This window comes from Chiloscyllium plagiosum, chromosome 9, assembly GCF_004010195.1.
Source record: "Chiloscyllium plagiosum isolate BGI_BamShark_2017 chromosome 9, ASM401019v2, whole genome shotgun sequence".
NCBI lineage: Eukaryota > Metazoa > Chordata > Chondrichthyes > Orectolobiformes > Hemiscylliidae > Chiloscyllium > Chiloscyllium plagiosum.
In genome coordinates, this window is record NC_057718.1 from 65,969,089 (window position 1) to 65,992,021 (window position 22,933).

A 22,933-nucleotide genomic window follows, 5' to 3' on the forward strand; every position below is an offset into this window, starting at 1 on the left:
AGGGGTATACCCGAAACCGCCCCCCCCCCCCCCTGCTCAGATAGTCTCTCCAACATTATCCTGTGCAGGGTAAAGATGAAACTTGTCAAAATGTTGCAGTAAAAATTTGTGTGTGTTTGCAATGTAGAGACCCACACCCCCACCACCTCCAAAGGCAGCACCAGTCTTACTATTGGTGTCCAGTCCGGCTGCCGGGGATGTGGATCGGGGTGGCGGTCTTGGGAGTGGGGCGGGTCTGGGGGTCGGACGGGGTTAGATTGGGCAGGTTGATGAGGTCATTGGGGCGTGGTTGCGGGGTTCGTGTGGCAGACTAGGTGGTACTTCAATCAATGCTAACTTGTGTTTTGGTAAATTCATTACTGGAGAGTGGACATTATTGATGAGTTCAGTATTAATTGCACATGAGAAGATAGTGATGGCCTATTACCCAGTAACAATAAAGGGTCAGTGATTCATGCTTGTATTTACTTTCTTTGCCATGCAATGAATATGCTTTTTCGTTCCTTAGAGGTCACCAAAAAATATTTTCCTGCCTTTTTTCATTTGTCTATTCCAAAATATGCCATCAAGCAAAATAAGCCGAAGTAATTACATGTTTTGTGTTTGAGTTATTAAGTTGTCTTTCAGTTTCACTGAAGTTTTTATTTGAAATCCCTAATCCAATTTCCCAAGTCATATCAGTATTATTGTCAGATCGTTTGGAATATTTTTCTTTGAATAATTTCTCTGCGCTTATCCTTTTTAAAAAAAAAAGGCTTTCTTGATGTGGATATTGTTGGCAAGGCTATAGAAGGATGTTGCCAAGTTGGAGGGTTTGAGCTATAAGCAAATGCTGAATTGTCTAGTGCTGTTTTCCCTGGAGTTTCCGAGGCTGAGGGGTGACCTTATAGAGATTTATAAAATCTTGAGGGGTATTGATAGGGAAAATAGGCAAGGTCTTTTCCCTGGGGTGGGGGAGGCCAGAACTAGAGGGCATCGGTTTAGGGTGACAGGGAAAAGATTTAAAAGGGACTTAAGGGGCAACTTCTTCACGCAAATGGTGGTGCATGTATGGAATGAGCTGCCAGTGGAAGTGATGGAGGCTGGTAGAATTAAAACGTTGAAAAGGCATCTCGATGGGTATATGAATAGGAAGAGTTTAGAGGGATTTGGGCCAAGTGCTATCAATTGGGATTAGTTTAATTTACGATATCTGGTCGGCATGGACGAGTTGCATTGAAGGGTTTGTACCTGTGCTGCACAACTCTCTGACTCTAATTTGTTGCCATCACTAATTGCCATTGAACTGGGGGCTTGCTAGGCCTTTCCTGAGGGCGATTAAATGTCCAACACATTACTATGTGTTTGCAGTCACATGTATAATCACATATTACGGCTGATTTTCTTCCTTGGAAGATACATTCAAAATATTTGAAGAAAGAGATAATGAATGTCAATAGCTTTGTATTGTAAAGGTATGCTTTTTAGATAGCTACTGTGACAAAAAGGGCACCGACGCCATTAATGTAAAAAATGGCGTTAGAACATAGAAAAGTACAGCACAGAACAAGCCCTTTGGCCCATGATGTTGTGCCAAGGATTAATCCTAATGTAAAATATAATAACCTACGCATCCCTCAATTCACTGCTATCCATGTGCATGTCCAGCAGTCGCTTAAATGTCCCTAATGACTCTGCTTCCACCACCACCGCTGGCAACGCATTCCATGCATTCACAACTCTCTGCATAAAGAACCTTCCTCTGATGTACCCTCTATACCTTTCTCCTAACATCTTAAAACTATGAAGCCTCGTGCCAATCAGTCCTGCCCTGGGGAAAAGTCTCTGGCTAAATAGCAAGGTTGGATCAGATGGAATACAAGGAGAACGAGCTGTTTGAATACAGAACTGGCTCGAAGGTAGAAGATCTTGGTGGTGGTGGGGGAGGGTTGCTTTTCAGGCTGGAGGCCTGTGTCCAGTGGTGTGCTGCAAGGATTGCTGCTGGGTCCATCGCTTCTCGTCATTTATATAAATGATTTGGATGTGAACATAGTAGTTTTGTTTACTAAGTTTGCAGATGATGCCAAAATTGGAGGTGTAGTGGACAGTGAAAAAAGTTATCTCAGATTACAACGGCATCTTGATCAGATGGGCCAATGGGCTGAGGAGTGGCAGATGGAGTTTAACTTAGATAAATGCGAGATGCTGTATTTTGATAAAGCAAATGAGGGCAGGACTTATACACTGGGGAGTGTTGCTGAACAAAGAGACCTTGGACTGCAGGTTCATTGTTCCTTGAAAGTGAAAGTGAAATTGCAGGTAGGTAAGATAATGAAGAAGGTTTTTGGTATGCTTGCCTTCATTGGTCAGTGCATTTGAATCTAGGAGTTGAGAGGCCATATTATGGGTGGTGTGCTAACTGAACCAACAGTTACTTCTCATCTTATTGCTTTTGTAAAGTTGGTAGTGAGCTGTTGTTTTGTGCTGCTATATTCCACCTGGTGCAGAATTGTTGCAGGATTTTCACCCACAAACAGTAAAGGAAGTCTAGTATTGTTCTAAGACTTTGTCTGACTTGGAGGGGATCTTGCATGTGTTGGTGTTCCCATGTATCTGCAGTCCTTGTACATTAGGTGATAGAGATTGCAGGTCTGGAAAGTGCTGTTGAAGGAGCCTGGGTGAGTTGCTGTGATTCGTCTTGCATAGTTGTGCATTGGTAGTGGAGGGAGCAAATGGTATTTCTGATTCATTTGTGGGATCTTGGCATCACTGGCTGTGGTACCAATTATTAACCATCCCTAAGTACTCAATTAAGAATCAACCACATTGTTGTGGATCAGGTGAAGAAGGGCTTATACCCAAAACGTCAATTCTCCTGCTCCTTGGATGCTGCCTGACCTGCTGTGCTTTTCCAGCAACACATTTTTCACCATCAGGTGTAACGTGTAGACCAAACAAATTAAAAATGACATCTAGGCACAGTGGTAGTATCCCTGCCCTGAACCAGGGAGACCCGAGTTCAAGTCCCACCTGATCCAGAGGTGTGTAATAACATCGGCGAACAGGTTGAATAGGAAAATAGGTTAATAAAAATAAAATTGATGGAAATCCTTCCCTAAAGTATATTAGTGAAGTAGATCGGTTTTTATAACAGTCAGCAGTGGTCACATGGTAGGCTAACTTTTTATTGAATCCTGATTTTTTTCATTTGCCATGGTGAGATTTGAGCCCTTGACCCCAGAGCCTTACCTTGGGATTAAAGGTTACTAGTCGTGTGACATTATCAAAACACTGCCACCTTCCACTCCAGTGAGCTGCTTTGTTCTGGTTGGCAATGAGCATGTTGAATATTATTAAATTGTACTTATCTAAGTAATTGGGGAGTATTTAATCACACTCCTGACTTGTTCTTTGTAAATAGTGGGCAGGCTTTGCAAAATCAGGAGATGACCCATATGTAGAATTATGGATTGAGTGCAGAACTGAAAGCAGCATTTGGCTATTATTTGGAGGTGCGGGTGTTGGACCCGGTTATAGTCCCAACAGGTTTATTTGGAAGCAATAGCATTTGGAGCATTGCTTGTGGAGTATAAGATTGTAAGACAGAATTTATAGCCATTGTGGCTCTGTCAGGTCCTTGCAAGTGTATCACAGCGAACACTAGTGTCCAGTCGTAATTATACTCACTGCAGAATTCCCAGATACTGACCTACTCTTATAGTCACAATCTTATAAAACTGATTCAAATATTTAGATGACACTTGGGGGATTTGGACTTTTGAAGAAACTGAATTAGAAGAATTCACTTGTGTCCTCAATAATTATTACCTGTCCATTAAACTTAAAGCCACACCACGTATGGAATACTAATTTCCTTGGCATCATTGTATTTCAGTTGGCACAAGGGAAATAAGCTTAAATCAAAATTTTATTTAAAAAACATGCATTTCTACACACAGTAAATCTTTATGTTGCTGAGGATGCAATTAATTTATCATATGTGCAGAAAGTTAGCAGTTTTTTAATTACATATTGGATTGTAGTACTTTGAGAAAGCAGCTCACCACTACCTACTCAAGTACAACTAGAAATAGACAATAAATGTTGGCCTAGCCAACTCTCATGAATGAATAAAGAAAAATGAAATAAGACAGAGGGCATGCAAAAAGATTCCTCAGCAAATTGTGTTCATTTTTTTAAGAGAATTAATTAAGCTACCTTTGGCAAATTGAGTTAACGCCAAGATTGGTTTGCTTACAACATCTTGCACAATGACCCAATAAAGAAACAAAATGAAGAATCATTTTGAAAAGTTAAAAACTGAGTCAGTTTACTGAGTCAATATAACATAACATCAATTTTTAAAAGTGGCGTGATCCTAAAGTGTTCATTAGCCATCAGCAGATCAGATTTAGAATGCAAACCAAACCATTTAAAAAAAAATATTCTTTCCACCTTTCTTTGGTTTTTTTTCTTCCTCTCCTCACCACCTCACACATGCCATGTGTTGCCCTACATTCTCTTCCTCCCTTGTTTTCTCATTTTCCCAGTACTGCATGTCAAATGATTTGTGGAAGTTAAATGCAGGTAGTCCCTGGATTGCAAATGGTTCCATTCTTGAGTCTGTCCACAGATCGATTAGTGTGTAAGTAGGAACACTATGCAGGACAATATAATATACCCATTTGTAAGTACAGGAAATGTTCATATGTTGGATTTTTGAAATTAAACCCTTGTATGGGATCACATACGTTTTGGATGTAGATTTGCTTGCTGAGCTGGAAGGTTCATTTCCAGACGTTTCGTTAGGAGAAAGTGAGGACTGCAGATGCTGGAGATCAGAGCTTAAAAATGTGTTGCTTGAAAAGCACAGCAGGTCAGGCAGCATCAAAGGAACAGGAGAATCGACGGTTTGGGCATAAGCCCTTCATCAGGATTTCCTGAAAAAGGGCTTATGCCCAAAACGTCGATTCTCCTGTTCCTTTGATGCTGCCTGACCTGCTGCGTTTTTCCAGCAGACGTTTCGTTACCCTACTAGGTAACATCTTCAGTGGTAAAAAACAATGACTGCAGATGCTGGAAACCAGATTTTGGATTAGTGGTGCTGGAAGAGCACAGCAGTTCAGGCAGCATCCGAGGAGCAGCAAAATCGATGTTTCGGGCAAAAACCCTTCATCAGGAATAAAGGCAGAGAGCCTGAAGCGTGGAGAGATAAGCAAGAGGAGGGTGGGGTGGGGAGAAAGTAGCATGGAGTACAATAGTGAGTGGGGAAGGGGATGAAGGTGATAGGTCAGGGAGGAGGGTGCAGTGGATAGGTGGAAAAGAAGATAGGCAGGTAGGACAAGTCATGGGGACAGTGCTGAGCTGGAAGTTTGGAACTAGGGTGAGGTGGGGGAAAGGGAAATGAGGAAACTGTTGAAGTCCTGGGGTTGAAGTGTTCCGAGGTGGAAGATGAGGCGTTCTTCCTCCAGGTGTCTGGTGGTGAGGGAGCGGCGGTGAAAGAGGCCCAGGACCTCCATGTCCTCGGCAGAGTGGGAGGGGGAGTTGAAATGTTGGGCCACGGGGCGGTGTGGTTGATTAGTGCGGGTGTCCCGGAGATGTTCCCTAAAGCGCTCTGCTAGGAGGCATCCCAGTCTCCCCAATGTAGAGGAGACCGCATCGGGAGGAACGGATGCAATAAATGATATTAGTGGATGGGAAGGTAAAACTTTGATAGATGTGGAAGGCTCCTTTAGGGCCTTGGATGGAGGTGAGGGAGGAGGTGTGGGCGCAGGTTTTGCAGTTCCTGTGGTGGCAGGGGAAGGTGCCAGGATGGGAGGGTGGGTTGTAGGGGGGTGTGGACCTGACCAGGTAGTCACGGAGGGAACGGTCGAAGCATTGCTGAAAATTCCTGCTTTCTATTTATATGTTTGGGTTTCTTTGGGTTGATGATGTCATTTCCTGTGGTGATGTTATTTCCTATGGTAAAGTCACTTCCTATTCCTTTTTTCTCAGGGGGTGGTATATGGGGTCTAACTCGATATGTTTGTTGATAGAGTTCCGGTTAGAATGCCATGCTTCTAGGAATTCTTGTGCGTGTCTTTGTTTGGCTTGTCCTAGGATGGATGTGTTGTCCCAGTCGAAGTCATGTCCTACCTTATCTGTATGTGAGGATACTATTGAGAGAGGGACATGTCTTTTTGTGGCTAGTTGGTGTTCATGTATCCTGTCGGGGAGAGTGGCTAGGGTTTCTGGACATGTTTTGTCTGCTTGTTTGGGTTTGTTGCTGAGAAATTGGCGGACTGTGTTCATTGGGTGCCCATTTTTTAATACGCAGTATAGGTGATTTTCCTCTGCTCTGCATAGTTTCTCTGTGCTACAGTGTGAGTTGGCTCGTTGAAATAATGTTCTGATGCAGCTTCGTTTGTGGGTGTTGGAATGATTGCTTTTTGTAGTTCAATATTTGGTCTGTATGTATTGTTTTCCTGCAGACGCTGGTTTGAAGTTCCCCATTGGCTGTTTGCTCTACTATGACATCTAGGAATGGCAGTTTGTTGTTGCTTTCCTCCTCTTTGGTGAATTTTATGCCAGTAAGGATATTATTGATGGTCTTGAAGGTTTCCTCTAACTCATTTTGTTTAGTGATGACAAAGATGTCATCCACGTAGCAGACCCAAAGTTTGGGTTGGATGGTTGGCAGAGCTGTTTGTTCAAGTCTCTGCATTACTGCCTCTGCTAAGAACCCTGATATCAGAGATCCCATGGGTGTTCTGTTGGTTTGTCTGTAGGTTTTGTTGTTGAAGGTGAAGTGTCTGATAAGGCATAGGTCCACTAGCTTGATTGGTCTGCAATTTAGAGCTAGCCTCAGTAATGATGACAGTGAAACCATAATTGATGGTTGTAAAAGTTTATTTGGTTCACTCATGTCCTTTACCTTTCCTTACCATCCTTGCTTTACCTGACCCATATGCAGCTCCAGCTCCAAAGTAATTTGGTTGACTCTTAAACTTTTTCTGAAATTGCATAATTAATCACTCATTTGAAGGGCAGTTAGTGGTGAGTAATAAAATTTGGCTCCCAGCAATGTCGACATTATCATGAAAGAAATGTTGAAAACTACAAAACTATGAAGAAGGCACTGGAACATTAGATAGCTGGGAAATGTATCTTTTTAAAATGTTCTTGGGTTTGCAAATTCGTAAGAAAACTTTCCACACTCATAGTTTTTTTGGTTTATTTAAATATACATAATTCTGATAGTTACAACATTTAATGTATAACTTCAAATTTTTGTGTCATTACTGTTTTTGAAGCTTATTCAAAATTTTTCAAACTTCTGTGGCAAATCTATTTGATATTTATTTAGTTAATATTTGTTTGTTACCTTTTCATCTCATTTACGAAAAATGCCATTCTCAATTATTCTTCAATGTTGCTTGCTACTGAAAATCTTATTATTACTCCATGTTGCATCTAGTGTTTTAAACAATCCAGCACAATAAAATTTGAAGTGGTTAGGATGTGAGAAATCCCTCAGCTTCTGTTCGCTACAACCACTGTGCATGACATATCTGATTTGGAGTCTTGATGTGTACTGTCCATAACGACTAGTCGACTGATAGTCTTACCTATGTGGTTGCATTTTCTACTGGCGTGGTGCTGTCCCAGTTGGGTGTTACTGCTTCAGTAGTAACTGATACTGAATGCTCAGGTTTTAAACATGCAGAAAATAAAGATACCTGGTGTAAATTAATTTAACAGTGGATGTATTTCAGTCAGTAGTTGTGATTAAAAATTGGCAAATAAAGAGGTCTCGAGGAAAGTGAGGACTGCAGATGCTGGAGGTCAGAGTCGAGAGTGTGGTGCTGGAAGAGCACAGCAGGTCAGGCAGCAGCCGGGGAGCAGGAGAATTGACATTTTGGATATAAGCCCTTCATCAGGAATCATTGGACCTTCATCAGCTTATCCCAAAGCGTCAACTCTCCTGCTCCTCGGATGCTGCCTGACCTGTGCTTTTCCAGCACCATACTGTCGACTCTGATCTCCAGCATCTGCCGTCCTCACTTTCTCCAAGTATCTTGGGATGTTTTACAAGTAAAAGGCAGTTTACAAATATACGTTGTTGAAATTCCTCTGAAAACAAAAAATCTGTAATGTTCAATATTTCTGGCTTTAAGAATGAGAAGTGAATGTATTATTGATTAATCGTTTGCATCGGTATTTAAGGGGAAAACTTGTAATTCAGTTAATTTGGGGGCAAGTCTGATTTATAATTACTGCTAATCTGCAATATGGAAATAAAATACATTGTAACTATTCACTTTAATGAATTTAGCCAAATGAAAGTATTTAGCTAATGTTAAAGCAGATGCATATTTGATGAAATACTGTAGCGTTGTAGGCTCAGTTATTCAGTTGCTTTAGTTTCAAATTCCCTGGCTCAGCCAGCTGATTCCCATGGGAACACCTCAGCAGCTGCCCCAGAGGCTGCAGCTATCTATTTCTTCAAATTTGTCTCATTGTTGGTCTATTTCTTTCTTCTTATAGAATACCACGGTGCAGAAAGGGACTATTTAACCCACCAAGTCTGCCCAGCTCTTGTAATAAGCAATCGTATTAATCCCTCTCCCTGGGTCTTTCTTATATATTTTTGCAATTTTTATTCTTATTTAAGTACTTAGTAAATTCTTCTTTCTTAATTATTATTGAATCTGTTTCCAGAGTTCTACATTTCAGCTCTATTCAGATCCCATTCCTTATATCCTGTATAAATACGCTAACCTTTAATGTTCTCACCTGCTATTGCTCCAAACTGGAAATGTTTTCCCCCGATTTCCACTCTCCCTTCACCTGCATATTGTTTATCTCCAACTATTGCAATTCTTCCTTGTCTTTTGTCTTCATTTCTTTGGTAAGGCTATCAACTAATGTCCTCTAATAACTCATATTGACTTGCACGGTGACCATTGTTACACTTCCTTCCACCTTGGTTTCTGTAAGAGTTCTATTCAGTTTAGCCAATGCCTTATCTCTATTCTGCCAATACCAGAACCTTTTATACCAATTGCTTTGATATGTCTTTCCTTTTCTTCTGTGGACTTTCAACCATGGCTAACAAAGTTGCAGGCACTCCAATCCCAGATACTGTCACTCTTGCCCCTTTTCAACCTTCTGTAACCACAATTGGATTCCTCTTGTCCTCACCACTAACCCCTCAAAGTCCTGTATTCAACGGACTATCCTCTGCCATTTCCACAGCCAAGATGTCATCACTGAGCATGTCTATTTTTTTTCCTTAGCAATTTGGCATTCCAAGTAACCCCTCATCTCTTTTTGTAATTTAGCCCCTCTCGTGCCATTGCAGACATTTCCTTTTTGTTTTTTTTCCCACCAAACTCAATTAAATATCTAATATTTTTCCTTGGTCTGGTGAAATTTATTAATCTGAAATATTAACACTTACTTTCTTTCACCATAGAGGGTGCCAGACTTCAGAGCATTTCCAGGCTGATCTTTTGAACTCAGTCTTCATAAATACCAGGATCATGTATACCTTGTTAACTATTTTAATGAGTTGTCTTGTTATCTTTAAAAGTGTAATTTTTTTTTCTTTTACTTCACAGTTCTACAAACATGTGGTTCAGAGCGTGGAAAAGTTTATTCAAAGGGTAAGAGTTTACGATTGTATAAAACTCAATATTGAATTGGATGTTTGTATATTTATGCATTAGTATCTCCTTTTACAATTGGAACACCTTTGGTTCTATAATATTTCCATTTTTTGAGGTAACTTTGAGTGTTGAACTGTTAACGTTTTTGTGGGGTTTTTTTGGCCATTGATTGGTCTTCTAATATTTCTTTTTAATATAATCTATTGATATTACAAGTCTTTCATTGTGTTGGGTCATTTTCACATTTCTGATCTTTATTACTTCAAATTGCTGAGCATGCTTTATTTTGGACATCATACCGTTTATTATAATCTTCCCGTCTTCCATGCTAACTGCATCAGCATGATGGAGCTGGAGTAGTCTGCATAAAAGTTTTGAGGTTGAAACAAATTCCATTTGTTTTGGAGCAGTCTTACTCCAGAAAAACTGACCTTTGTATGCTGTGATGGGTGTGTGTATACACAGTGGTTGTATTACATTACTTGAGATGTTCACATTTAAATCAGGCAGTTGTCAAAACGTTATAGCCATTTCCTATATATAAAATGCCCAGTTATAGTGGACTAGGTACACTATTTGCTTAACAATAGGTGTTTAGTTACAAGTTAAAATTTTGATTTAAAAAATGCTGCTTTGATAAGTGCTACAAAATGCTGAAGCGGTTACCTGTGATTACTTAACATTTGAATTTATTCTATTATTTTAGTTCAGTTTATTTCCTACCAGATCTTTATTGGATTAAGAAGGCAGCTCATCACCAACTTCTCTAGGGCAACTAGGGATGGGCAATAAATGCTGGACAAGCCAGCAACTCCACATCCCATGTTCATTTCTGACTTTGAATTCTCATCAAATGGTTCATTTGTCCTTCAGCTTCATTCCCAGTATGGTGCTTATCACTAGATTTCTATTTTCGTACTCATGTTAATTCCTTATATGTGGTCCAAATGTTTATGCTTTTAAACTTTACAGATGATTGGATCTCAGCTGCACAACAGGTGGATAAGAACTCTTGCACCTTAGATAAGAACACTGAGTAGTCACACTCTAGACTTAAACATTTTCTGATCCCATGGCTAAGGATGATGTACAGACGAAAGTGAGGGCTGCAGATGCTGGGGATTAGAGTGGAGAGTGTAGTGCTGGAAAAGCACAGCAGGTTAGGCAGCATCCGAGAAGCAGGAAAATCGACGTTTCGGGCAAAAGACCTTCATCAGGAATAAGGCTGGGAGCCTCGGGTGGAGAGTCAAATAGGAGGTTAATGGGCTTGGGGGGAAGGTAGCTGAGAGTTCAAAAGGTGGATGGAGGTGGGGGTGATGGTGATGGGCCGGAGGGGAGGGTGGAGCGGATAGGTGGGAAGGAAGATGGGCAGGTCATGAGGGCAGTGCTGAGCTGGAAGGTTGAAACTGGGGATAAGGTGGGACAAGGTGGAATGAGGAAACTGGTGAAATCCACATTGATGCCATGGGATTGGAGTGTCCCGAGGTGGGAGATGAGGTGTTCTTTCTCCAGGTGTCGGGTGGTAAGGAAGTGCCAATGGACGAGGCCCAGGACCTGCATGTCCTCGGCAGAGTGGGAAGGGGAGTTGAAGTATTTGACCACGGGGCGGTGGGGTTGGTTGGTGAGGGTGTCCCGGAGATATTCTCTGGAGCGCTCTGCGAGTAGGTGTCCTGTCTCCCCAATATAGAGGAGACCGCATCAGGAGCAATGGATACTGTAAATGATGTGTGGACAGGGCAGGTGAAACTTTGATGGATATGGAATGCTCCTTTGAGGCCTTGGATGGGGGTGGAGCGGGGAGGTGTGGGTGCAGGTTTTGCAATTCCTGTGGTAGCAGGGGAAGGTTCCCAGAGGGGAAGGTGGGTTGTTGGGGAACGTGGACTTGATGAGGTAGTCGCAGAGGGAACGATCTTTACAGAAAGCGGATGGCGTGGAGAGGGAACTATATCTCTGGTCTTGGGGTCCATTTGTAGTGGCAGAAAAGGTGGAGGATGATGCAATATATATGGAAGTTGGTTGGGTGGAAGGTGAGAACCAGGGGGTTCTGCCCTTGTTGCAGTTGGAGGGGTGGGATTCAAGGGTGGAGGTGCAGGAAGTGGATGAGATGTGCTGGAGGGCATCATCAACCACCTGGGAGGGGAAATTGCGGTCTTTTAAAAAAGGAGGCGATCTGGTGTGTTCTGTGGTGGAACTGGACCTTCTGGGAACAGATGCGGCGGAGGATTTGGGAATAAGGGATGGTGTTTTTACAGGAAGCAGGGTAGGAGAAGGTGTAGTTCAGGTAGCTGTGGGAGTTATTGGGTTTGTAGAAAATGTCATTGTTGAGTCGGTCATCGTTGATGGAGATAGAGAGGTCCAGGAAGGGGATGGAGGTGTCGGAGATGGTCCAGGTGAGTTTAAGGTCGGGGTGGAATATGTTGGTGATTTATACAGTTCGTGGGTGAGTAATCCAATCTCCAGTGCAGTGAATAACCAGGTTAACTTGTTCTTGAATCCAGCATGTACACTATTCATCACTGTGTGCTAGAGCTATTATCTGCTAAAAGAATAATAATATTTCTTCCTCCTTTTAGATAGGATACAAGTGTTTAAACTGATCTTCCCCTACCTATTAATCTGGAATAAAATTTCAATGGACTTATTATCCAATGCTTTAATTATGTTATAATCCTTTATCAGGGAAGCTTTAAGGCTTGCTGCTGTGAAATTAATAGAGCAAGGTCATTTACCCCACTTAAGTAGCTGAATTTACTTAATGTAGGAATCCTTTAAGCAGTTCTCCTTTGGACCTTTTGCGAAACTACTACATTATCTGCCCTGTGGGTGACTAAATATTGGGCACAGTGTTTCAGGTGCAGTCTCATCTGCAACCTGTTTAATAACAAATCATCCATTTTTGTGTATTGAATGGTTCTGTTGATATATCCCAAAACTTTATGTAGACACAGAGATATGTGCAAAATATTCATTGTCAACCTATCATATAAAATTAAGTCTGAAGTCATAAGAGAGGTATGTTCCCTAACCAACTCTCCACACCACTTCTCAGTAATGGTACAGTAAATAGTATGAGACACTATATCTGTGTTGTGTATGTGTGTGTGTATGTGTAAAATTTGCAGTGATTTCACAAAGTGGATGTGATTGCCTGTTGACAGTTTTTTAATGAGGATCATTTGCGCCTACTTCTATTATAGTAATGCACTTTGCCATTTTTTTCTGCTCACTCATTGACTTACTATTGAATTCTGTTGACCAGCTATTAGTACCAAGCCATTAAAAATGAAACGTTTGCTCTGCTGGTTTCTTAATTTTGGGTCCTCATTCTACCTATATTGTGGTACCAATGTGTATCATATCCTCCAACTTGTACCCTACCTTGTTAGAATGTTCTGCAGCTACTTAGTGACGCCTCTGTTATTTCTTGATGTTTATGTATACTGTCGAATAATTGTGGGATGCTTTTGCACAAGTACCACCTTCACACCTGATGTAGTACAAAACTTTCCAAGCTTTTATTTTTACCCCATTATCAGAATTCATTAGAATAAGCAGAATTATTTAACAGCCCTCTCATTCTCTGTTTAAAAAAAAGACATGCTGTTGGGGCTTTTTGGCTAGCAGTCATCACGGCAGACGCAAGAATGCCAGAATTCAAAGGGAGCAACAGTTTATACTGTATGAGAAAAGAGTGCTGACTGGTTGGCAAATCACCTCTGATGAAGGCATTGTCATGGAAAATGTACCTGGAAGTTAGAATTAATTTTAAAAATCTCTCTGTGACACTCTTGATTGCTTTTAAAGACACTACGTAGTGTTCTCTTTCGCACATTCATGTGATATAGGTATTGAGTAGAATTCATTCTCCTTCGGGGGATGTGAATCTCTGCTGTGTACTGCTGCAGTTCATGTCATGTAGGATGTGGGTCCAATGGCTGTTTTTGACCTAAACAATGTTAAATGCCCTGTGTTTTTGTAATTGCACTTGTGCAAATAAGTGGAATGTCATCCATCATATTACCCTCTGGTGCCTTGTAGGGGTGGTTGAAAGTCTGGGAAGTCTGGAGATCTGTCGGTCACCACAGAGTACCAGCCTTTGACCTACCTTTGCAGCTGCACTATTTATGTGGTTGATCTGAAATGCTCTGGAAAATGATGCTTGGAAATCCTGTGTCATTAAATATTGTGCAGAGATTTTGGAAATAGTTGTTTTTCAGGTATTGTTGTGTTAGATGTGTTACTTCTACATACCAGGCACAATTGCTTTGGTTACAAATATTTCTGAACAATGTGGAATTGTTAGCAAACATATCAGAAGACATCCTAATTTCTGAGATTTTGTTGGAAGGGGGGTCATTAATGGAGCAATGGAAGATGGTTGGGCCTTGAACATTACTGTGATAAACCCCTGCCGTCATTACCTGATGCTCAAATGATTGGCCTTCAATGCAGACAACCATCTTCTTTTGTATTAAGTATGTATGACTTTCACCAGTGAAGAGTTTTTCAGATTCCTGTTAACTTCAATTTTATTAGGGTTCTTTGATATCATATTTGGTCAAATGCAATCATGATATCAAGGGCAGTCACTCTCACCTGAACACTGGGATTTGATACTTTTTGTTCGTATTTTGCTTGAGGCTGAAATGAAGCTTTGTGATCCAGTGAAACCCTCCAAATATAGCAATTTGATGTAAATGAGTACCTTATTGGCCATTTCAGAGAGCACTTACGCATCACCCTATTGCTGTAGGTATATGATTGCATATAGATTTCAACAGACTTGATCAGTTGAATTCCTTCCATAAAGAATATGTCATACCTGCTTCACACAACTTCAGGTCAGGTAGCATCTGAGGAGCAGGAGAATCAATGTTTCAGGCATAAGCCCTTCATCAGGAAAGGCCGATGAAGGGCTTATGCCCAAAACGCCGATTCTCAAGTTCCTTGGATGCTACCTGACCTGCTGTGCTTTTCCAGCACCACACTCTTGACTCTGATCCCCAGCATCGGCAGTCCTCACTTCCTTCTTCTATAACATCTTGTAAGGTCTTGCGCAACAATACTGATGCTAGCTTTTTGTTCCAGGTTTTATTGATTAAACTAACAAATTCTCCACCTATTATGGTGAGGTTTGCCCTGGTCTGTGTGGATTTGCATTATATCAACATAATTACTGTCAGTTTTGTCATTGCGATTGATGATAATTTGATAGAGAGCGTAAACTTCAAGCTACATATAATGAAGAATAGCAATTAAATGCTTTTTTTTAAATTTGAGGTATGCTCCACTTCCAAAATGTAGTCTACTTTGACGGTACCGTATTTGATCAGAAAGGATACTATATTTATGTCATCATTGCACGTGTTATATTTTCTCAGAGTGAGGAATACACCAAAGAAACTATGATCTTTTATGAAAATATACAGAAATTATGTTATGAAGATCTGATCATTAATAACTCTTGAACAATAACATTATTTGAATTTTTTGCCTAAAACTAATTACTGAAGGTGTTGGAATAAAACTTATTCTAATGATATTAGACTTTGCAGTAGCTATATGCTCAAGCAGTTTGCTTAAGTAAGATTCATCTTTTTAATGCGGTTTTAAAACATCTTTTTAAGATTGATATAAAGAATGTCTACTTGGCATATATTCAAGGTATCTTGACCGCTGACTTACAATCTAGAGTGTGGTGCTAGAAAAGCACAGCAGGTCAGGCAGCATCCGAGGACCTGCTGTGATTTTCCAACATCATACTCTCAACTCTGATCTCCAGCATATGTCAGTCCTCGCTGACTTAGCATGACAAAATATCAGAAATTCTCAGCCATTGATACTGTAGATGTTACTATGTATAAGTTGACTTCTGAAACCTTGAAAAACACTCCCAAAAACTGGTTAATTCTATACCGAGTGTAGAAGTGAAGTACTGGCACGGGTGTCTGTTATTTTAAAGAATCAATGTCAGTCATCCAGTTAAAAATCTCACAATACCAGGTTATAGTCCAACAGGTTTATTTGGAAGCACTAGCTTTCAGTGCGCTGCTCCTTCATCAGGTAGCTGGGGTCATCCAGTGCAGCAATAGGCATGTCTTAAACTCTGAGGCATTTTCAAAACATTTTCACCTCTTTCTGAAGTCCCCAGTATTTCAGATAGCAGTCTTCAGCCAATTCAGTTCTCTAGGATATCACAAAACAGCAGAGACATTGAATGCTGCAAAGGCTATAGTGTTTGACAATGTTCTGACAATAGTAATGCAAATTTGAACTCTGGAAGAGGCTTCTCTCCTAGTCAAGCTGTTCTAATTCGATTACAACACTGGCATCAACCCGACAATGTGGAAAGTTACGCAGATATGTTCAGTCCTCAAAACTTTAACCCAGGCAATTATTGACTTATTAGTCTACTCTTGATAGTCAACAAATTAATGAAAGGGGTTATCAGTAGTGCTTCCAAACTACATCTCCGAAGTAACCTGCTCCCTGATGTTCACTTTAGGTTGCCTTAGGACCACTCAGGGCCTAACCTCGTTACAACTTGGTCTAAACCTGTATAAAAGAACTGAACTCCATAGGTGAGGTGAGAATGAATGTTTTAAGTTGTATTTGCCCTAATAATGGCACTAAGAAGTCCTAATGAAACTGTAGCTAATCGGAATTGGGAGGAGGGCATAGGTGAGTTTAAAGGAGCTGACTCTTAACTGGTTGGTGTTATATAAAGCACATAAGTTGTTGAAGGTCAGTTATGTCAGTCCCAGGGTATCACTGCAGTATTTTCTCCATGTAATGACCTAGACAACTTCACCAACAAGGAGGTTGAGCAATTCATCAACTTCACCAACAGATTCCACCCTGACCTTAAATTTACCTGGACCATCTCTGACAGCTCCCTCCCTTTCCTGAACCCCTCCATCTCCATTAATGATGACCGACTTGACACCGACATTTTTTACAAACCCACCAACTCCCACAGCTACCTGAATTACACCTCTTCCCACCCTACCTCCTGCAAAAATGCCATCCCGTATTCCCAATTCCTCCGCCTCCGCTGTATCTGTTCCCAGGAGGACCAGTTTCACCACAGAACACACCGGATGGCTTCCTTCTTTAGACCGCAGTTTCCCTTCCCACGTGGTATAAGATGCCCTCCAACGCATCTCGTCCACATCCCGCATTTCTGCCCTCAGAGCCCACCCCTCCAACCGTAACAAGGACAGAATGCCCCTGGTGCTCACCTTCCACCCTACCGACCTTTGCATAAACCAAATCATCCGCCAACATTTCCGCCACCTCCAAAAAGACCCCACCACCAGGGATATATTTCCCTCCCCACCCCTTTCTGCCTTCCGCGAAGACTGTTCCCTCCGTGACTACCTGGTCAGGTCCATGCCCCCCTACGACCCATCCTCCCGTCCTGGCACCTTCCCCTGCCACCGCAGGAATTGCAAAACCTGCGCCCACACCACCTCCCTCGCCTCCAACCAAGGCCCTAAAGGAGCCTTCCACATCCATCAAAGTTTTACCTGCACATCCACTAATATCATTTATTGTATCCGTTGCTCCCGATGCAACGGATGCCTCCTAGCAGAGCGCTTTAGGGAACATCTCTGGGACACCTGCACCAATCAACCACACCGCCGCGTGGCCCAACATTTCAACTCCCCCTCCCACTCTGCCAAGGACATGGAGGTCCTGGGCCTCCTTCACCACTGCTCCCTCATCACCCAATGCCTATTCACTGTTCACTCCTCCCTGACCTATCACCTTCATCCCCTTCCCCACTCACCTATTGTACTCTATGCTACTTTCTCCCCACCCCCACCCTCCTATGATTTATCCCTCTACCCTTCAGGCACTCTGCCTGTATTCCTAATGAAGGGTTTTTGCCCGAAACATCGATTTTACTGCTCCTCGGATGCTGTCTGAACTGCTGCGCTTTTCCAGCACCACTAATCCAGAATAGACTTAACCAACTTCAGGCCACAAAAGATCAGAAATATGGATCTTTACTGAGGATGCACAATGATTAGCACCATTCACAAAGACTTAAATTGAAGCCAAAACTGGACAGTGTCCATGGTTGGGGATGATTTGTGACAGAAATGTAATTTTCACAAAAGTATCAAGCAATGACCATCTCTTACAACAGAGAATTCAACTACCTACTGTCTACTTTCAATGCTATAACCATTACTAAATCCCACACTATCAACATTCTATTTGTTAACATTGACAAGAAATAGAACTGGACCAGCCACGTACTGTAAATAGTGTGACTACAAGAGCAGGTCACAATCTGGGAATTCTGTGGTGTGTAGAACATAGAACAATACAGCACAGAAAAGGCCCTTCGGCCCTCGATGTTGCGCAGACCTGTGAACTATTCTCAGCTCGTCCCCGTACACTACCCCAAAATCATCTATGTGCTTATCTAAGGATTGTTTAAATCTCCCTAATGTGGCTGAGTTGACTACATTAGCAGGTAGGGCATTCCACATCCTTACCACTCTCTGTGTAAAGAACATGCCTCTGACATCTGTCTTAAATCTATCACCCCTCAATTTGTAGTTATGCCCCTCGTACACGCTGACATCATCCTATGAAAAAGACTTTCACTGTCTACCCTATCTAATCCTCTGATCATCTTGTATGTCTCTATCAAATCCTCTCTAAGCTGCCTTCTTGCCAATGAGAACAGTTCAAGTCTCTCAACCTTTCCTCATAAGACCTTCCCTCCAGACCAGGTAACATCTTGGTAAATCTCCTCTGCACCTTTTCCAATGCTTCCACATCCTTCCCAAAATATGGGGACCAGAACTGTACACAATATTCCAAGTGTGGCCGCACCAACATTTGGTATATCTCACCTGCTGACTTCGTAATGCCTGTTTACCATCTGCAAGATATGAGAGGAGTATACTGAGCTACTCCATACATAACTATCTGTATGAGTACAGCTCCAACAACACTTGAGAAGCTTGACGCCATACAGGACAAAACAGCAGCTAAATCATCAAACAATCCAGCATATTCAATATTCACTTCCTCTATACAAAAGCAGTTTGTGCTTTCCATAAAATTCTCTAGCAACTCACCAACATTCCTCAACAGCAACTGCTGACTTCTACCACTTAATGGGACATGGGCAACAAACATAGGCCACCATCTATAAAGTCCCGTGCAAATCAAATACCATCATGACTTGGAACAATATTGTTTTTTCTGTTGTTGATATAAACCCTGGAATTCCCTTCCTTAACAGCACTGTGGATGTAACTACACCACGTAGACTGTAAAATTTCAAGTCCGAAGCCCACTGTCACTTTCACAGGGCAGCAAATACTGACAGATCTAGCCACATCCATGTGAAAAACATTAAGAAGAAGCCTGTATCGCCTGCTTGATCCCTTGCCCTTAGTTATAGTGTGCTAGTAGTAAAATATGCATATACATGGTTAAGAAAACTGAGACTGACTACTAATATAAACTTCGTGTGTTTTGGCTGCAAATGAGGGTGGACTTTTGCCTTGCCTCATATCTTTTGATATCATTTGCTAACAAAAAAAATTCTAAATACCACAGAGTTTACACCTAGTTTGTGTAATCTCTCCTTACAAGAGAGATTAAATTCAGGTGAATCTGCACAGTACTGTCACCAAAATCAGTATATCCTCCTCAACGTGTGTTGTCCAGAATTGCTGATAGTCGTTTAGGTGTGGTTTGTAAGGCATAGCATTCCATTAATCTTTCTATTGTTTGAACCTGTTTGTTATTTTAATAATTTATGCATCTCCTAGACTTTTTCGATCCGGATTGTTTCTCGCTTTAGTATGCCTACCCTTAAAACCAGTTCTTGCAATTTTGCCCTTCAGTTAATCTACATCTGCAGCTTTATGTTTTTTGAATTGCTCCAGTCATGTGGTGTGGGTTCACCTATAGTCATATTAGGGATTCCAGTATTTTCATCCTGCGCTGGTGCAGGGATGACAATTGTAATTTCACATTCAGATGGTATATGGCTTAGAGGGAACCTGCAGGAGGTGGCGTTCACATTGCCGTTATCTGTTTAAATGCTGGAGGTTAGAAGCTTAGATGATGTTGTCAAAAACATGTTGAAGTTGTTGTTCTGTTTGCCGTGCTGATGGATTTTATTGGAAACGTTTCATCTCCCTCCTAAGTGACATCTTCAGTGCTGTATAACTTCTGGATGAAGTGCTGTCGTTGTGATCTGCCCTGAACTTATATGGATCTGTCTGTTGTGGTGGATCGTTCTAATTCCTGTTTTGTACTGTAGTGATCTGTAGATAGGGTCTATTTAGCATGTTTGTTTATGGAACCATGGATGAATACCGAGCCTTCAGAAATTCCTGAGCTTATCTTTGTTTAGCCTGTCCCAGTAATGTAATGCTATTCCAGTTGAATTAGTGTTCTTCATTGTCAGTGAATTGATATGAGAGAGGACTGGTTGTGTCATTTTGTTTGCAAGCTCTTGCTCATGTTTCCAGCTTGTTTGTTCTATGTAATGTTTCTCGCAGTTGCTGCAAGGTATTTTATATATCACATTTGTCTTGCATGTTGTGGGTATGGGGTCTTTTCTCCTGGATAGTAGTGTGGCTGTTGGTTTGTATGCTGTCAGTATTCCCAGAGGACGTAGAAGTCTTGTTAGTTCTGAGACATTTGTATTGTAGGGCAGGGTGGTCAGTGTGTTGGGGGAACAGTGTCTTTTTGTGCTGTTTGTATGCCAGGCATCGACAAATGAAGCTGATAGGGTACCCATTATTGGTAAAGACTTTGTATAGGTGTTCCTCTTCTTTTTTGCAGAGTTCCGTGTTATTGCAGTATGTTATGGCTTGTTTAAACAGGGTCTTGACATAGCTCTGTTTGTGGATGCTGCATTGGTTACTGTTGTAACTGAGGACCTGGTCTGTATGTGTAGCCTTTCTGCACACCCTGGTAAGGAATTCACCATGGTTCATTCATTCAACCAGTATGCCTAAGAACGCAAGTTGATTGTTGTTCTCTTCTTCTCTGGTGAACTTGCTATTGATAGAGTTGGTGTCTGCTTTTCAACTTGGGCCATTTAATGATAACAAAGGTATTGTCCACGTATCTGATCCATAGTTTGGGCTGGATCTGGGAGAGGGCTATGTTTCCTACTCATTGCATTACCTCTTCAGCAATGAACCCAGACATGGGTGAGCCCTTGGGTGTCCCATTGATTTGTTTGTGTACCTGATTGTTAAAAACAAAGTGTATGGTCAGGCATAGGTCCAGTAGTTTCAGAATATTATCTTTGCTGATAGTTTTGTTGTCTGTTTGTTTAGAAGTGTTGCCAGTGTTTCCATTGCTAGTTTTGTATTGATAGAAAAGGCTGAACCATAAACATTCTGGGCAGATCATAGTGACAACATACTGATGATAGACTACTAACAACTTCAACAACCTGAGCTACAGATCTTCACTAAAACCTTAAATACTTGGTGAGTTGCTACAATGCATCTTGTAGATGGTGCACACTACTTAGCTATGTGTGATGGTGGATGGGTACAGTCAAGTGAGCTGCGTTGTTCGAGATGTTGTGGTACTTCTTGGGTATTGCTGGAACTGCATTCATTCTGACAAATGTCAGGTGAATTGGCCACGCTAAATTGCCCGTAGTGTTAGGTAAGGGGTAAATTTATGGGTGGGTTGTGCTTCGGCGGGTCGGTGTGGACTTGTTGGGCCGAAGGACCTGTTTCCACACTGTAATCTAATCTAAAAAAAAATGGAGCATATTCCATTACATTTCTGATTTGTATTTTGTAGCTGGTGGAAGAGATTTTGGGAACTGAAGAAGTGTGTTACTTGCCACAATGCTCTCAGCCTCTGACCTGATCTTATCACTAAATATTTATTTTTTTTAATCCCTGATTGAAACTTTTACTGTCGTCTTTTGATGCTGTTGGTAACTGTCCCAATTGTATAATCTGTGCTTTTGGATTTTTGCATTTTCGTATGCATTTATTTTAGTTTTACACTACACCATACCTCCTTAATGACCTGTCCCATTTTAGTTCTGAGGCATATTGTTTCAGACACTTGTTCTGGGTGTAGTTTTTAAAATTCCATGCCTTTTCTCACATGTGCTACTTTGGAAAAAAAAGGCAAAATGCCTCAATAAAACCTATGGCATGTAGCAAGGAGATTGCCACACCATTGTTGGCTTGCACTTAAATCAACCTGCCCATTAAATAATTTTCTCTGTTGGTGTAGCTCTGTGTGTGTGTGGGTGTGTGTGTGTGTGTTTGTGTGACACCATAAGTAATAGGAACAGGAATAGGCATATCGGCCCCTTGAGCCTGTTCCATCATTTAGTTGGATCATGGCTGACCTTCACGCCTTGCATTTTTCCCTGAACCCTTTATTCTCCAGATCAAAACCTGCCTATCTCGCCTTAAACGGATCAAAACCTGCCTATCTCGACTTTCAGCTCAGTCTTGATTTGCCCCCACTTTAAACATGCATGTGATTAAATATAAATGTGTGCAAGCTTACTGCACTTGCATTTGTGTGGCTTGTGTTTGTGTATCTTAAGTCCTTGGCACAGTGTTCTATGCATTCTTATCTGTAATGTGTCTATTATTTCAATGTACTTTGAAGTATCTGTGTTGTTTTAGAATAACAATCTAAAAATGATGGTACAAGCCCTTTGCATGATAAGAGTTAAGAATGCTTTTCTTTTGTTTTAATGAATATAAGATACTATTTAATATATTAAGAAGGTTTATCATGGTTACTTGATTGCCTGTGATTACATAACTGTCTCTTTGTGAAGCAGCATAAAATGTACAGTCATTAAAAATTTTGTGAATTTGTTTGCCCATCACTACATCAATCCTATTTCTAAATTAACAACAACTCGCACCAGCATAATAGGAAATGGATAAAATCAGCAAACAAGAATGAAACCTGGCTATTGTGAGGTCAGATGATAGATGCAAATCAGTTTTACAAGAAGGGACAAACAGAAGTGATGGGTCAAGATACCACAGAGGAGAGATTTGAGGAGTGGCTGGTAGTAATGTGGTTACGTCGTTGAGTTCTTTTAAGCATACCCTTTGGGTGGTGTAAAGTTCAAAAAAAGGGCTCTTTCATGAATGCAAATAAGCCTATTGATTGTAGAATTATGAAGAACAAGAAATGAACACAGTAACAAGAATTGCAGACAAAATCCAAGAAAAGTTGTGAGAAAGGATCAAGCAAAATACTAAGAATTGTAGCAAAAGAAATTCCCACCCCACCCCACCATTTCCCAATCT

General features: G+C 41.2%; 1 protein-coding gene across 5 annotated transcripts in view; it reads left to right on the plus strand.

The window, feature by feature from the left end:
* scaf8 (SR-related CTD-associated factor 8) overlaps positions 1-22,933 on the plus strand; it is a 285,205-nt gene that overhangs the window by 42,513 nt on the left and 219,759 nt on the right. For all 5 annotated transcript variants that reach the window (XR_006312546.1, XR_006312547.1, XM_043696128.1 and 2 more), the window contains exon 3: positions 9,582-9,626. Coding sequence is in view for 3 of the 5 variants with exons in the window: in XM_043696128.1 (XP_043552063.1) it covers positions 9,582-9,626 (45 nt within the window). In the remaining 2 variants the exon portion in view is untranslated. The remainder of the gene's footprint in view (positions 1-9,581; positions 9,627-22,933) is intronic.